The 14,184-nt window shown below is 58.4% G+C and overlaps 1 protein-coding gene across 13 annotated transcripts in view; it reads right to left on the bottom strand.

Annotated features, from left to right (window-relative positions):
- Positions 1-284: 284 nt before the first annotated feature.
- ANK1 (ankyrin 1) overlaps positions 285-14,184 on the bottom strand; it is a 50,531-nt gene continuing 36,631 nt past the window's right edge. For 7 of the 13 annotated variants that reach the window (XM_048927962.1, XM_048927959.1, XM_048927965.1 and 4 more), the window contains 25 exons: positions 13,856-13,954; positions 13,674-13,766; positions 13,388-13,460; positions 13,040-13,063; positions 12,141-12,243; positions 11,746-11,893; positions 11,443-11,540; positions 11,139-11,363; positions 10,800-10,954; positions 10,408-10,619; positions 10,087-10,291; positions 9,846-9,942; positions 9,466-9,694; positions 9,257-9,382; positions 9,058-9,177; positions 8,854-8,938; positions 8,548-8,622; positions 8,268-8,399; positions 7,933-8,079; positions 6,050-6,602; positions 5,211-5,469; positions 4,053-4,136; positions 3,598-3,762; positions 3,181-3,304; positions 285-2,469 (listed from right to left, as the gene is read on the bottom strand). In XM_048927962.1, the coding sequence (XP_048783919.1) occupies positions 3,206-3,304; positions 3,598-3,762; positions 4,053-4,136; positions 5,211-5,469; positions 6,050-6,602; positions 7,933-8,079; positions 8,268-8,399; positions 8,548-8,622; positions 8,854-8,938; positions 9,058-9,177; positions 9,257-9,382; positions 9,466-9,694; positions 9,846-9,942; positions 10,087-10,291; positions 10,408-10,619; positions 10,800-10,954; positions 11,139-11,363; positions 11,443-11,540; positions 11,746-11,893; positions 12,141-12,243; positions 13,040-13,063; positions 13,388-13,460; positions 13,674-13,766; positions 13,856-13,954 (3,606 nt within the window). In that variant the 3' untranslated portion in view covers positions 285-2,469; positions 3,181-3,205. Of the gene's footprint in view, positions 2,470-3,180; positions 3,305-3,597; positions 3,763-4,052; positions 4,137-4,265; positions 5,181-5,210; positions 5,470-6,049; positions 6,603-7,932; positions 8,080-8,267; positions 8,400-8,547; positions 8,623-8,853; positions 8,939-9,057; positions 9,178-9,256; positions 9,383-9,465; positions 9,695-9,845; positions 9,943-10,086; positions 10,292-10,407; positions 10,620-10,799; positions 10,955-11,138; positions 11,364-11,442; positions 11,541-11,745; positions 11,894-12,140; positions 12,244-13,039; positions 13,064-13,387; positions 13,461-13,673; positions 13,767-13,855; positions 13,955-14,184 lie in introns of those variants that run through there. The other 6 variants (XM_048927969.1, XM_048927960.1, XM_048927963.1 and 3 more) reach the window with 6 other exon arrangements.

Below are 14,184 nucleotides of genomic sequence, written 5' to 3'. Positions count from 1 at the left end.
CGATCCCTGGGGGCACCACTGGTTGCCAGCTGGATTTGGTTCTGTTCACCACCACTCTCTGGGCCCGGCCCTTCAGCCAGTTCCTTATCCAGCCAAGAGCGCACCTGTCCAAGCCATGGCCTGCCTGCTTCTGCAGGAGAATGCAGTGGGAAGGAGAATACTGTGAGAATACATTCCCCCACCCCACATCCTGCAGGGCTCGGCTGCCTGCTGGGCTTCACTGCAGCACTCAGCAGCCTCCACCTTCCCCTTCCCCTTGGAAAAGCAGAGACGAGACGTGATCTGTGTTAGTTTCTTTATTAATTCATAGTCCGATAGCTGGTGTACTGGGATATGATCTATACATCAGGGGCTAAGACAGGGAGATCCAAAAGGCTTGTTTCCATAACAATTAAAAAAAGGAAATAAAAGTAATTTTTAAAACTTCTAAAAAGCTTCTAGTGTGCAGACTGCAGCATTCTCTAGGCTCAATGTTGGGTGCAGCCTCCCCCTACCAGCCCTACGAGCAATCTGAGCGCAAAGCAATGTCACTGCAGGTGCCGGGCACAGTTGCAGCACAGCACATTCCCTAAGGCGTAGACTAGGCCAAAGCACAGGACCCACACACAACTCTACGGTGATGCTACAGGGTCAGCTGTTGCAGTGGGTCTAGGTAGGTTATTGTACACAGCAAGGGTAATGGATGGAGTCTGTGCCTACTTTGAGGTGGGGTGAGGAAGGGGTTGCCTTGCTTTCCATGGCTAAGCTGGGCCATTTGCTTTGCTGCATCTGGGTTTTTTATCCAGACTGCAGCAGAGCCAGAGACTTTCCTGGCATGTGTGCACCCACTGTGAGACAGGGCTGCCCTGCCTGAAGCTGGAGGTGGGCTTGTTCTGCATGTGGCCACCGAGAGCAGCATCAGGCCCTGCTAAACAAGTCCACAGCCACCTCTGGGGAAAGGGCAAGGGGGTCTCCACACCACCATGCTACAAAGGCCAGGCCCCCTCATTGCTTAGGTAAAGGAGAGAGCTGGGGACACAGATCTACTGCTGTCTGCATTCTGTCCTTTCAGGGTCAAGTTTTGTAGCAGATTCAACCTTCTGCACATCTCAGTGCTGCCTGGGCAGCCCTGAGCACCACGATTCTCCTGCCAGAACAGCTGCCCCCGCACTGCCCGTGCTTTCAGGGTGACTGCTTAGCTCGGTGGCTGCAGAAGGCATTCACTTGGCCAAAGTGCAGCCACTCGAGGAAGCAGCTCCCCCCATTTCTGGGATTGGTCCTGGGTGGGCCAACATCCACGGGGTCAAGGGTCTGTGCTCATTTGTGCCCTCACAGGGAGGCCAGGAGGCCCTGCAAAGTAGTGCAGGGCTTCTGGCTCCTGCCAGCTCCTGGCCCATCTCCTGAGCAGATATTGTGCTGAGTAGAGCTAGGCACAATCCAGTGCGTGGCACAAGCCTTCCCTGCTCTCACTACCTATCCTCCCTGGGCCCCAAGCACCTCAGTGCAGGCTGCCAGCCTCACCCCAGCTGAAGCCAGCACAAACTGGGGCTTGCACCATGGACCAGCCCATGGGGCTGCCCCCGTGGGCCTCTCTCTTCAGGCCAAGAAGGGACCAGACTCAGATGGAAGGGCAGGACAAGACAATCTGCCACCCTGTCACACCTGTAGGCTCCCAGCTCTATTCACCAGAGCTGCTCACATACTCCAAAGGCTTCGCCCATCCTGCAGCCTGAAGAGGTATTTGGGAGTGGAGCTGTTAGTGCTTTGTACATACTGCTAGAGTGTCCCTAGGTGTTTGCATAGTATTTATTGGTTCATATACACAAGGCTGATTGCTGTACAGTTTACACTTTCAACATAAGCAACGAGCTCAGTGCTCGGCCCAGAGCCCTGCCCTGGCAGGAGATGCTGCACATGCTGGGGAGAGGAAGGGCAGCCCTGCATCAGGCAACACTGCACCCACAGCCCTCCTCTCTCACATCCCCCTATTGCTGCCCTCCCCCTGCCCCAGCACTCACTGAGAGGGATGAGAAGCGAGTCCAGCAGAGGCAAGAATGGTGACGGGGATAGAGCCCCTCTTCTCCTTCAGTGAGCAGCCCCAGCCTCCTTCCTGCCACTGGAGCACTGCACAGGGATGTAGTGACGCAGGCGGACGTGCGAGGGTGGATTCTTCTCCCCTCTCATTTGCTGCCAGTCCAGCTCTGGCCTCCCAGAGGAGCTGAAGGATGCCCCTTGTGCGTGCTGCTGTCTTTAGGCTCCCGATGGCAGCAAGGCAGGGACAGGGTCCCTCTGTTTGCTGGAAGTACTGTAGCTCATGCGTCTTGCAGTCAGTCAGTCATGCGGATAGGACGGTAAGTATCTCGTACAGAAATCATGCCATTAGCCTATTGAAACATGTACAGCCAGCCCTGCTTCCCTCCAATCTCTGTCTTCCTCTCCTGTCTTCTCAGGTTGGTGTGGAGATCAGTGGTTTGGTGTTGAGGTGAGATCCTGGGGAGACACAGAAAGACGCAGAGATGGAGTCATCAGGCTCACGTAGTCCCAGCCTACACTTGTTCCAAATGCACCCGTTCTGACCACCCACAAGATGAGTTTTACAGCAGGGTGCCAGAGAGGCAGCATCAGAGCATCGATGAGTGCCCTGCCTGGAACCCTCAGCAATGGCACAGATGGTACCAGTGGTGCCACCTCAGATGCAGAGAGCAGCAACAAGTAGGAGCTGAGCTTCACCAAAGCCAGAGCAGCAGTGGAAGGAGCTGGGAAGGCTGCTGTACAGCCTGGGACAGACATATCCCATCCACTGGAGGCCAGCCCTGTTTCAACAAGGTTGACTCACTACACCTTGTTTCTCACAGCAGCATGGAAGACCCCATAAGTTGTTAATGCATTTCCTGAGCTGCTTTTGCATGCTGTAGAAAATAGCAAGTGTAAAGCAGCAAGTAGACTGCCTCGAGTGAGGCTGGCCCAGGGACTCTCTAGGGACAGCTGCAGACAACAGACACTGTCTGTATGACCATATGTCCACAAACACAAAGGTCTTGACTATCATATACCACAGATATCTCACTAACAAAAAGTAGAAATTGGAGAGAGAGAGAGAGGAGAGAGACACCATCATGCACATACATCCCTGCTACCTTTAACCCAGCAGTACAAAGAGCTGGCACAAAAGGAAGAGCAAAGCGGGGGGGGGGGGGTTACCTCCAAAGAGGCCATTTGAGGGGGGTCAATGCTTCCCCCTTTTCAGACTGGCTCGTTTCACTATCTGAGCCCCCATCCTGCTCCCGGAGACCTCCAGTTTTGGGACACGCACTTGCACCTCCTCCTGAGGGAGCCACAGGGACAGGAGGCAGGACATCACCCAGGTGAACAGACAGACACAGAGAAAAGGACAGGAGAGGGAAAGGCTGAGTCAGTCAGCAGAAGACACCAAGCAAGAAGACTGGTGCAGGGGCAAGAGCAGCCCCTGGCAGCCTTAGGAGGGAAACAGGTGGGAGAGGTGAGCAGGACAGAAGAAAGGACAGAGGATGGAGGAGCCCTGGAGCCCACAAGTCCTGCAGAGGCAGTGCTGGCCCCGAGTAGGGGACTTGCAAGGCACAGCCATGAACCACACCATACCTTGGCCCCCAGACCGTCCCTCTGTAGGATGGAGTACATGAAGTGATCAGCCTCTGCCTCCAGGTCTTGGGGCTCCTGCAGGGAGCCCTCCAGGATCAGGTCCTCACGCTCCTGCCTGTCATCTGTGTCACTGGGGCCCAGATGACGCACCACCTTCCGGATGACCTGCGGAGACCCATGCAGCCTTCATCACTGCCAGCCCCGACACCAGCCCACACAAGAGGACACGGCCAGCCCCAACACCATGCCTTCCTTCTTGCAGGTCTGGCCCTCAGCCCCGTGCACACCACCCCCTGGCAGAATCTGTGGCTGGAGAAGAGCCACGACAGTAATTAGAGAAAGCAGAATGCAAGCACCCTGTGCAGGGCCCTGGGCTGCAGAGAGGGGCCACATGGAAAGAGAGAGGAGGAAGACTTTGGAGAGCACCCTACAAAGACTCGGCCCCATTCACTCACCTTCTTGGTGATTATATTGCCTTGTTCATCTGTGAACTGCTCCTCAGTTACATGCTCCCCAGGTAAATGGAGGACTTCGTTGCCCTGGAGGGACAGGAGGAAGAGCATTTCAGGGTGCAGCAGAGCTCTCCAGCACGCAGCCCGGCACACACACAGCCCCAGCCCTGTCTCTGCTCTCTGCTGTGCACCCCAGCACTGCTCCCTGCCCATTACCTTCACAAGGACACGCCGGCGGACGACTCTGGTAGAGAAAGACTCCTCGTCGTCCGCCAGCCCCTGGCTCTCCCCGAGCTCCTTGTCCAGCTCGCGGTGCGCATGATTGAGCAGGAAGCGCACAGAGCCCCTGACGATGTACAGGACATTCTGGCAGCTGACCAGGAAGAAGGCCAGCAAAACCACGACAATCAGCAGCTGGACCAGGAAAGACCACATCCTGCCCCTGCAGGGTCGTGCATGTGCCCCACACCCCCTCTCAGAGCCCAGCCATGCTGTCGGTTGTGGCGGGCAGAGCTCTGGGCACAGGAGCTGCCCACAGGTCCGCACGTCTCTGCAAAGCACTGCTGTAATCCTAGCTGCTGCAGATCAGCTGCCCGGGGCGGGAGAAGGGAGAAGGCAGGTGGGGTGTCCTTTGCACTCACAGCTTCTGTCAAAGTCATGGGATTGGGACTGCAACAGCAACACCCGTCCCCTGTCAGGCAGTGACAGGGACAGCCATGACCCCCTCCCCAGCAGCCTGACAGGGCAGAGAGCAGTCATCTGTCACAGGACAGACGGAGCTACACGTGGCACGGAGCTGAGCTCTGCCGTGTTGCAGCTGCAGTCCTGCCGTGCCTGCTTGGGGGCACACGCCTGCTCTCATCCCATCCCTATCTGATCCACATGGCCATGGCGGGATGCCCATCACCCCTCCTGGCCCCCAGACCAGCTCTATTTCTGGCCCAGTAAGCTGTCAGGCCAGCGGCCAGGGCAGATACTCAATAAGGAAGCAAGCAGAGGGCCTGCCTGAGTTATAAATGGAGAGCAAGAGCTCACATATTGGGTGTGCAGCATTCTATTCTGGGCCAAGAGGCACCCCAGGGGCCAGGGCAGCAGTTCTGCCGGGACTTCTTGATCTGGTGGTGGGCAAAAGGCTGCATCCGCTGCTGCTCTCAACCTCACCTGCCCAAAGCCGCGGCTGTCGGGCTCCTCTGGCCAGCCGCCCGCGGGGTGCTGGGGCTGCCAGTCGCTGTCCTCTGTGGAGCTGACCCGCATCAGCTCCACGTCCGGCGCCAGGACCTGCTCTTGCTCCTGGCCCTGCGCCCCAGCAGCCACGGTGTGTGCTGGGCCCAGCCGTCGGGTGACCCCCTCCTGCCAGGAGCCTTCTGTCAGGTCCTGTAGGCAGGAGATAAAGGAGCCTTCTGCATTCCAGTCCCTCAGCCTGGACGCCGGAGAGGGACAGGGAGAGAGAGACAGAGAGAGAGAGGCAGTCAGCTTTGTTGGAGTGTTGCACCCAGAACACCAGCTGACAGCTGGGCACAGCTGCACCCCGCCAGGCACAGAGCTCCTGGTGCTGCCAGTGCCTGGCACAAGCAGCATACAATGCAGATGCACAAAGGGCACGGGCCTTCTCCCTGCCACGCTCTCTGCCCATCCAACACCCCAGTCTGCAGGCTTCCGGGCCATGCCTCGGAACATCACTGGGCTGTCATGGCACCAGTGCTGCTGTGAAGATGGCAGAACAAAGCCCTGAGATGGTGCTGGGAGGCACAACCCACATGCAGGGCCCGGCTGTCTGCGGGGATTTCCCCTGGGTGCTTTTCAAGGAGCCCCCAGAGAGACTCCAGCAGGTTTACAGGCACTCTGCCCAAGCCACTGCTCTGTGCGGGGTGCTGGGCTCCAGAGCTGGAGGTTAGCAGGGAAGCAAGCGAGGCTGGGAAGTTATTGCAGCTGGCCCAGCACAAGGCAGTAGCTGGCGAAGCTCCCCTTCCACTGCCCCCCTGTCACTGGGACCACCATACCTGTCTGCACTCCTCTCCACTGTGTGGCTCACAGTCGGCGATGCCACGATCCTGGCTTGTACCTTCTGTTGAACTGAAACAAAAGAGACTTCACCCTCTGGGTTTTGCTCTCCAGTCCCCAGCTGGCGGTCCCTGGCTGGCGTCTTCCCTTCTGGCCTCTGCCCTTCCTCCTGCTCTAGCAGTTCAATCAGCCCATTCATGGCATCTGAGTCCACTGTGTCATCCTCAACTAAGTCCATAGAGCCCATGTGGTCTGGGCCGTGTGCGTCTGTCAGAAGTTGCCCTGGGAAACGACCTTCGCTTGTGGCATCCGAGTCCTCAGCCTTGCTGCACTCCAGAGAGGAGTCCTCAGCCGTCACCAGTGAAGGGGTGAGCCCTGAGGACCACACCTGCATGTCAGACATCTCCATCAGGGCGTCCTGCTCGGTGGCGGCCATAGGGATGGCGTCCATGATGGCCACCTCGTTCCAGTACTGGTCAGCACGCAGAGGGGATGGCAGCATATAATGCAGGGAGGCAGGGGAGAGCAGCTCGTCCTGCAGCGAAGCATAACCTACATGGGCAGACAGAGGCGATGTCTCCAGCAGCCATCTCACACACACACAAGCACAGCGGGGCGAGAAGGGAAGGAGCCTCTGGGAGGTGCGCGCTCACAGCGGCTGCTGCCTTCACGCAGTCCCTCCTGTCCCTGCAAGTGCCCCCGTGCCTCACTCTGAGTGCTGGGGCTGGGCGGCCCCTGAGGCTGTCCATTCCCCTGGTGAGGACAGGCCTGGGGACTGGTGATGCCCCATCCCCACTGCAGGACATGGTGCCCTCTCTAGCACCCTGCTCTACCAGCCCCCAGTCCCTGCCCACAGCCCCCAACCAGCATCTGAAGGTCAGCCTGGAGCTCAGGTAGCCAGGTGCTGCAGGCACTAAATTCCCAAAGCTGACCCATGAGCAAGGAAGGATGATCCTGGCAAATGCCATGCAGCCCTGAAGCCCTGCAGGATGCAGCCAGGGCCCTATAATCCCACTGATGTCCTCAGGTCTGTAAGCAATCATCGTGTCCTCATGCACAGCCCAGGCACACCAATAGAGACTACAGCCAAGCCAAGCAGTCTCAGGCATGCAGGCAGCAATTTTTTTTCCTTTACTGAGCCACAAGCTCAGCCAGGGATCGTCAGGAGCAGCAGGAGCACACTGTTCAGCCAGGAGCCCCCAGCCTCCCCAATGCAGGGGGAAAGTAGTGCAGGGCCACTAAGGGAAGAGGATGACACAGCCAAGAGAGAAGCAGTCCTGGGTGACATGCAGCTGCTGGAACAGGACACTGCTCCCAGAGGCTCAGCTGAGGTGGAAACAGTGTAGACAAGCAGAGGAGGAAGATGAGAGAGGCCAGGGTGAACTTGGAGGTGACAAGAAGTGGCCCCCAGGAGTGCCCACATCTGGTGGCAGTAGGTGGCACATTTAAGAGAACACAACAAGGGCAGATACGAAAGGGGAAAGCGATGAGCCAGAGCTGCATGGGTGGTGCCTGGGGGCAGGACAGCAACAGCCCCATCCCTGCCCATGGCACTGGCTCTCCTGTGGGACACGTGGCTGGTCCTGCTCCCAGGCACAGCCATGGCTGGGCACAGGTGATGCTGGGAGCAACAAGCCAGGTGCATCCTGCACTGGTACCTCAAGAGGAGGATGCCCCATGTGTCTGTTCTCCATGAAGAGCAGGACCAAGGTTCCTATAGCACAAGTCCCCATGGAGAGACTGCAGCTATCTGCAGCACCTGGTGCTCACCAAGCTCCTAGGGGCAGTGCAGCTGACTTGGGACAGACATCAGCCCCACTGTGTCCACAGCGACTCTGCTCCTAGCCCCTCTGGTATCCCCTGCACAGGACATGGGGCTCACCATTCATCTGGGAGGGTGAGAGTGAATAGTCCCTGTCTGTGTAGCGCCAGCTGCCCTTCATGCTGCGGCTCTGCCGGCCAGAGCCCTCCAGTGTGCTGACGATCTCGCTGCGGTCAATGTTCCTCAGCGCCGTGTACAGATTCTCAACTGCAGGGAAAGCCAGTGTCAGTCAGCAGGCAGGGCAGGCTGGCAGTTGTGGCCATGCCCCAGCTGCCCTCCAGGTAGGTGTGCAGGAACTGGTGGTCCAAACTGAGCCAGGGAGCCCTGAGCACACACATATAGGCTGCACGCCCAGCCCAGACACCATCACCCTTGTAGCGGGGATCAATACTCACTCTTGACACCCTTGCCCTCGCGGCTGACCCAGAGGTTGAGTAAGGCTATGCTCTGCTCCAGCAAGGAGTTAGGGTTCTCCACACGAATCCTGTTGATGTCATCCACCCCAAACTGCAGCTCACGTGCCAACTCTGGGAGAGACATAGCATCTCAGCATCACATTCATGGGCAGCTCCCCAGACAGCATAAAGCACATTCACGCCACCCTGCAGCATCTTTTTAGTCTTCCTAAGTGCTGAGCTTCAAGGTGCACTGAGCATCCATCAGCTGAGGACTCACCTGCCCAGCTGAGGCCGAGCTGCTCTGCGATGTCGATCATCTTCTGGTCTGCCCTGTCAGTGCTGCTCAGAGAGCCTGGAGGAGAAGAGGGGGTCACAACTCCAGCTGTGGGTTGGGGTAGGAGTGAGGTGCAGGCTGCAGGGGCTCAGCATAGCCCCGCAGGCAGGACCAGAGAAATTCCCTGGGAACAGGAGGATACCACGCACGCAAGTGCAGTAGGGTCATCCCAGCCCTTCCTCCTGGGCTGGGCACCCCTACCCTAAGCAAAGGAGGTGAGATGCTTGAACAGACCAGTAGGCTGCGTACCGAAACTGCTCTCACTTAGGATGCTATATCGCTCCCTCAGAGACAAAGGTGTCAGTGTCCTCCTTCGCTCCTCAGTGCCACTTCCCTGCAAAGTGGTTACAAACCAAGGGGTCACCAGCCAGAATAGAGAGAAACAGCTCAGCCCTGGCATTTGCACAGCCCCAGCACAGCATGGTGTGGCTGCTTTGAGAAAGGAGAGCTGACCTTAGTGCAGGGTGGAATGCTGATGTTGAGGTGACAGAGCACATGCTGCAAGTCCTCATACTTCATGGCCTTGCGCAGGAAGGACAGGGAGCCACTGGCTTCTCGGCTGCTGTCCCGGACCTGCACACCAAGCACCCAGGTGGGGGGTTGGAACAGGGCACAGGGTCCCACCACAGTCCAACTCTGCACCTGCCATTACCTTGATGGGGAGGGCGAGGCGGTTCTCCCGGAAGGACTGGAAGAGGAAGGTGCGCGACTGCGTGGCTTTCTTGATGGGCACCAGGTTCCCTGAGAGCTCGACATGCAGAGGCATTCCCTCCACCACCTGCAGGGAGTGAAACACGGGATAGGACCCTGCACAGAGCAGCTTCTTCCTTCTGTCCTCCAGGAACGTTGCAAGAGACAAACCTCAATGTCCCTGCTGCGGGCCACCTCAGTGAAGTTCTCGTGCTGCTCCAAAGTCTTGTCCACCTTGTCATCAGTCATGCAGTAGCAGCGCAGTCGGCCTTCCCGTCCATCATTCATCTTGGCAAATACCACAAATTTGGCCATGTAGGGCACAGCTGTCAGTTCTTTGTACAGCATGGTGGCAAAGTGCACAGCCTCAGCAGTGCGTGGGCAGTCAGCCAGCCAGAACCTGTGGGAGGGGTGGGTCAGAATGGGGCATCAGGGGGGAAAACAGCACCACATAGGGTGTGAAGGAGCTCCAAGTGTGGAAAACCCATCCAGGGCAGGGATCTTCCCCAGGATAAGAATCCCATTCAATTACATGCTCAGCCACGACTCACCTGGCAGACACATTGGTGGTAAAGTTAGCGCACTCCTTTTCATAGACCAGCTTCGTGGTGCCTGTGATGTCTTCCCACTGAGCTTGTGCTGTCCCTCCTGCAGCAGCAGAAAGCAGGATTAAGCACATTGCTTTCTCGCTGCAGCGGATCTGCTCTCCCCGCTGGACTGTGCAACCTATCCTTGGCTTCCAAAGCTGCATCCCACCTCGGCTCATCCTGTAACTCATGCACCTGGCCTCACCTATCACAGAGCAGAGCAGGCGCAGGCTGGTGGTGTCACCCTCGCCACTGTCTCTGGGATTGTCCTTCCAGGATGGGGGCAGAGGGATGCGGAGGCCAATGGGGCGGTGGAACTTCCTCCGGCGAGGCTCCACTGTGACGATGGGGCTGAAGGTTGCCTGGTTCCCCAGCAGCTTGGTCACCAGCTCATCAGGCACGGGCTGCGCCTGTGGGCAGCACAGGTGGGGTGATCGGGGCCAGCTCTCTGCAGTGCTGGGGTGCAGCTGGATAAGCTGCCTTTTCCTGCCTGCTGGTCTCCAGACCAGGCTCTTCAGCACCTCACCTGCAGAGCCAGCCTCACTTTCTTGGTGACAGCGGTGTCTGGGAAGGTGGCCTGCACCATGGGCACCAGAGTGCTTTTCAAGCACCCTCCCTCGGGGCCAATCATGTCACAGTCCTGGCAAATCCGGGACATGACCACGAAGTAGAGAGGAAAGTCAGTGGTGATGATGCGGCAGACCCTCTTCTTCTCCAGCTCCTCTTGGCTCTCCAGCTCTGCAAGTGCAGCACAGTCATCAGTGCTCCTCCACAAACCAAACCCATGACATCTACCTCCTCTTTGGCTGCACCAACCATGCCACACTTGGTTCCATACCACCACCTCCCAGTGCTGGCCATTCCCAGGACAGCTGCAGTTCTGGCTGGAGTGTCAAGCCCCCAGCCTGGCACGCTCACCCTCATCCATGCCATTGAGCAGTTGGTCCATGTAACTCTCCTCATAGCGGTTGCGGTGCTCCTTCCAGACAGAGCCATTCTCACTCCGTAACACCACCAGCTCACGGTCCCCTCGTCCGTAGGAGGCAAAGTGAGGAATCTCCACGATGACGGGGCTGCAGATAAGGGAGGAGGCATGCTTACACCATGCTGCAAAGGCCCACCCCAGCATTGTGCTGCGCTTGGCCAAAGCTAGGACATCTCCTGCACAGAATCCCCACAGACAGCCAGCAACAGCCCCTAGAGGAGCCCAGATCTGTCCCTAGCTCAAGGGATGGCCCCATTCCCTTCCATGCTCACCTGAGGAACTGGGCACCAGCGGGTCCCAGTGCAATGATGCGGCTCGCCAGGCCTTCCTCCTCAGCCAGCGGTGGGGGTGCAGGCAGCTTCTGAGGCTTCACCAGGCGGCAAGTGATGCGGGTGGGTGCAGCACAGGCACGGGGTGGGATGATCACACGCAGCCCGTGGTGCCGGCTGCCCCGCATGGAGCCACCGCGTGCATCCACCATGAAGCTCACCAGGAACCTGCAGCAGGCAGAGGCATAGGCAAGCAGTGCCCTGCAGCCAGCTCACACACACAGTGCTGCTTTGGGCAGGCACTTACCCTGTGTGAACGGGGCTGGCCACGGGGCTGATGTTGTCTGAGGTCTCGGTGGCCGGGCTGCTGGGAATCAAGGAGTCCTCATCGAACTCCTTGGAGGGCTGTGCAAAAGCAGGGAAGAGTCCCAATGGGCATAAGGTCCTGTCTGGTGGTGCTGGGTCTGCTCAACCCTCTGCACTCCTGCATTCTGTCTTGGCAGCCCTGTACCATCAACCCATCCCCTCCACCCCTGACGTTTTGGCTCTGGGCTGACAGAGGAGGGATATTCCCCCAACAAGAAATATATTAGAACTGTGTCACACTCACCTCCTGTGGGGACACCGAAGGTGCGTGCAGCAGGCTGCCTTGCTCAGCTTCAGTCTCCACAGATCCCACCTGCTCAGGCTCCTCTGCCCTGGTCACCACTGTCTCAGGGGGCACGCAGGGGACCTGTGGGACAGCTACAGACTCCTCCCTGGCAGGAGAGAACAATGACAGCCACTGCAGCAACAGGTCAGGGCCCCCCAGGCTCCAGCCACCCCTGAGGGCCACCAGGCACAGCAGGACCCTATCAGGGAGCTCAGGGATCCTTGCCCACAGTCATGCTTGATCTGCTGGTACCCAATGCCTGCAGCTGTTCCTGCCCTGCTGGCATCCCACCCCAGCACCAGGCTGGCCCATGCCCTGTTCCCACTCCCTCCCCTCCATCCAGTGCCTCGTACGTTTGCTCCAGTGTTGTCACGGTCACAAACTCCAGCATCTCCCTCTTGACCTCCTGCTCCCTGGGTTCAGGTGTTCTGGGTTTCGGTGCGATCAGCTCCTCCTCTGAAACCAAGAGCTGGCTCAGCACACAGAGGCAGCAGGACAAGGGAGCACAGCTGCCCAGCTTTACTCCCATCCCTGCTCCCACCACTGGCCACACGCATTCTTCCCCTGGTCTCAGCAGTGGGAAGGCTCTTCCCTCTGCCAGAAGCCTGGGCTGTTAGTGTGGCAGGAACTGTGGCATCTGTTAGGAGCCAGCCAACCCAAACCTCACAACACTCAAGCACAGAGCCAAGCCTGCTGGGGCCCCCCACCACCAGGTGGGGCTGGGGCCATAGAAAGGACTCACCAAGGCCACCAAGTTCACCCACACATGACTCTATGGGGGCATGAGCCGAACCATCCTCACCTGCCACCCAATTAACACCTGCTAAGGAATCCACCAGGGCTGAGCTCATGCTAGAGCCCTGCTGGAAGGAGCCCAGCACCTCCCAATGCAGGGAGAGCCAGAGTGGTGAGCAGCACAGGGACCTTCCAGTGCTCCACTTCATACCACCAAGGCCAGAGTGGCACGGGCTGGCTGTGAGCAGGCTCCAGAGCTTACAACAGGAGCAGGCTCCTGCTGCTGGGAGCAAGGCTGATGACAGCCAGGGCTCCGTCTGCTCGGGGATAGTCCCCTTCATGCAGTCACACCACAGCAAGCAGCATGGACGCAGATGGGCAGGGCAGGATGGCAAGGCCTGTGCTGGGTAGCACCAGCCCAGCAGCAAGGTTCAGCAGATGGAGGCGGCGTGCGGATGGTTAGTGGCCATGGGGTGAAATGGGCCATTGAGCTGGGGCACAGGGACAAATTTCATACCCATTACTGTGACATGAGCAGTGCCTGCAAAGTAAGAAGAGGCAAAAGTGAGGTCTTGGTGGGAGGGGGTAGGAGCAAACCAGCTTCAGGTGGGCTGTGGGCTGGTATCACCCAGGGAGCAAGGCATGGTGCGGTGCTCAGAGTGCCCAAGTTCTCTCTGCACACCATCCTCAGGTCTGGGCACCACCCTCCTGCACAGCACAGGGGAAGACCAAGCCAGGAGGTGGCTGCTGGGCTTCTGCTTCCTTGTTGCGAGACCCCAGTGGGACCAGGCAGCTCCCCACCCTGTGCCCATCCCCGGGGCTGCTAGCAGACCTCTAAGGGCATGACCCAGCTCCAGCCTCTCACCTTCATCCTCTGACACATCCAAAATCTCATCCACAGTCTCTGGGAAGCTCATGCGGTACTTGTCACTGACTGGCTGTGGAGCAGAGGGCAGTCAGAGCAGGACAGCACACAACCCACAGCCACCCACAGCCCCTCTCCACAAGCCTGGGCACTCAAGCTGCTCTTTGGCAGCCCACACCCTGATCTGCCTGGGGCCAAGGCTGGCAGACCCTCACTTAGCTGCTCCCAACCCCAACCCTTCTCCACAGGATTCTGCACCCAGCCAGTCCTGTGCCCAGAAGCTTACTGGGATGCTGGTCTCCTCTGTGACAATCTTGAGCACATCTGTGACGGAAATGTAACCGAGGCGCTTCGCGATGGCCAGTGGAGTGGTGCCATTCTGTGCAAGGGGAGAGGATGTAAGGGAACCCAGGCATGTGCCCAAGCATGTCACACAATGAGGAAATGCAGGCAGTTTGCCCTGCTCACCGTGCTGATCTCGTTGGGAGAGGCACCGTGCTTCAGCAGCAGGGTCACCACGTCCGTGTGGCCCTGCTGCGCTGCCTGGTGCAGGGGCGTGTAGCCAAGCTGTAGGGAGAATAGAGACTGCTGCATCAGCTTTGGGGAATGCTGCCCCACAAATGCCCCCCAAAGCTTCACACAATGCTTCACATGGGCTGCATCCTGCTTTCTGTGGTTAGTAAAGGGCTGTATAGGATCCATAATGTGCCCCAGGGGCGCTACAACAGCTTCCAGCCATGGAAACAGGAGGACTTGGAACAAGGTATAGGGGTTGTAGTGGCACAAAACCTTTCCCA

The sequence above is a fragment of the Lagopus muta genome, chromosome 27, assembly GCF_023343835.1.
Source record: "Lagopus muta isolate bLagMut1 chromosome 27, bLagMut1 primary, whole genome shotgun sequence".
Lineage (NCBI taxonomy): Eukaryota > Metazoa > Chordata > Aves > Galliformes > Phasianidae > Lagopus > Lagopus muta.
Note: the sequence above shows the minus strand (reverse complement) of the source record. Positions and strands in the feature narration are given on the sequence as shown.